The 1861-nt window shown below is 40.4% G+C and overlaps 1 protein-coding gene across 7 annotated transcripts in view; it reads right to left on the bottom strand.

Moving 5' to 3' along the window:
• Positions 1–1861, bottom strand: part of htr4 (5-hydroxytryptamine receptor 4) — an 85855-nt gene that overhangs the window by 35929 nt on the left and 48065 nt on the right. For all 7 annotated transcript variants that reach the window (XR_003051972.1, XR_003051971.1, XR_003051973.1 and 4 more), the window contains exon 4: positions 1383–1583. Coding sequence is in view for 2 of the 7 variants with exons in the window: in XM_008326582.3 (XP_008324804.1) it covers positions 1383–1583 (201 nt within the window). In the remaining 5 variants the exon portion in view is untranslated. The remainder of the gene's footprint in view (positions 1–1382; positions 1584–1861) is intronic.

Consider the following 1861-nt stretch of genomic DNA (forward strand, 5'->3'; position numbering starts at 1 on the left):
GATAAAAAGTGGCCGACTGGCACACACCAAATGTTAATTCCAACGGAAGTCTAAATCTGATGTTAGTGAAATGAAAACAGAGTAATGTTTTCTTTAAGGGAAAAAAAAATCCTGTGTAAACCGGCTTCTGTCATGTTGGCTAGGAAAATCAATTTGCAGAATGCAAAAATAGAAACATCCTGGAGGGAAAAGTCCGTAATGGTTCAATCTTAACGAAGGATATTTAATTTAACAGGGGAAACAAAGAAAACACTCAGAGAAAAAGGTAACAGTTGTGGCAGCAATGTTAATGAAAATAATCAAAATATGGATTTCTTTAGTTGTTTTTTTATTTGTTTTAGAAATTCTACTTTTAATGTACTTGTCTGTAGATTGTTTTGTTTTTTTGGCTCTGTATCGACACACCTTCACGTCTAATTCTCTCCCTGATTTTTCCATTAAGTCTTCTTCCTGTTGCATTCAGTCGTTCTCATCGGCCTTTATCTCTTTATGTTAGTCACGGACGATTCCTCACGTACACAGTGACTCTGAGCTCCCCGCCACTGTTGTTGTGTTTATACCACGCACAGCCAGTGAAGAAGAATTTCCTCACAATTAAACCTAACTCTAAGATGCAGCCTATTTAACTGCAGCGGCAGGGCTTGACTTGAACTTCTGACACAAAACCATTTTCACGTCCAAATGCATTTTGCCGGCTGCAATTTGCAAACTGACCAAGGGTAAAATTAAGAGTTTCAATCCATGAGCGGTCAGGGCACCATCACCAGTGGCACTTAGAGACACAAGTGAATGTGTTTGGTTTTGATTCAAGCCTCTAGGCAGATCAGTCTACAAACCCTGGCCTCACTAAAGACCCTTAGAAAACAACAGACCTGAAGGNTTTTTAGGTAGCACAAGGGAAACTTGAATCTCAATTAACTTGGTGTAAACAGAAGGTTATGTCCACATACTTTGGAGAAGTTCATCAAATAACATCCAGCACTGGGCTAATAAACCTCAGGTGCCCTAAAGGCCACCGTGTTTTCTGCACAGGCAATAAGGAGATTTAATCAATTCTAAATCCTCCCAAAATCCCCATCATCTATGAGTCTAGACTCTTATGGAGTGGAGTTAATATCACAGCTGTTGAGTAAAAAGACAAAGTAAACTGGCACTCTACGTCCGATCACCTCAAAAAACTCATGGACTAAAGTTTGGGTTCAGCGAAAAGATGTCCCTGATTGGATGAGGAATTTATTTGGAATTCAAATTAAATCAAGTCTTTGACTACTATCACATACTGCTTCTCTACTACAGTCTTTCATATACCACCACATTAAGAAACTACTGAACAAATCCTACTGTTGTACCTCAGCAGTTATGACAGAATGGGAGGACAGTACCTGTCCAGTGCGATGCAGCACAGATGCAGTATGGACGCTGTGGTCAGCAGGACGTCCAGTGACGTCCGGACCAGACAGAAAGTCTCTCCGTAGATCCAGTGCTGGTGGACCAGCTCAATGGCACCAAAGGGCATCACTAGTACAGACACCAGTAGGTCGGCAAACGCCAGAGACACGATAAAGTAGTTGGTCTTGATTTTCCTGGTGGAGAAAGAGCAGAAACACGTCTCTGTTAGGACCAAAGGACAGGAGGAAGCTGTTGTTAAAAACACATTTAGGTGGTTAATGATCTGCTCAGTAAATGGTGATTTTTATAATAGACAAATTAAGAGTCTAATCATGCAGGCTGAGCCTGTTTTTTGTTTAGGTTCTGAGGAATCAGGCAGCAGTAGTTGTCAGTCTCCTGCTGCCTCATTTATAAAGTTTGTTATTGGTAACAACTTCACTAGTGTTTGAACTTTATTTTTATCATTTTCTTT

Source organism: Cynoglossus semilaevis, chromosome 15 (genome assembly GCF_000523025.1).
Source record: "Cynoglossus semilaevis isolate Cse_v1.0 chromosome 15, Cse_v1.0, whole genome shotgun sequence".
Taxonomy (NCBI): domain Eukaryota; kingdom Metazoa; phylum Chordata; class Actinopteri; order Pleuronectiformes; family Cynoglossidae; genus Cynoglossus; species Cynoglossus semilaevis.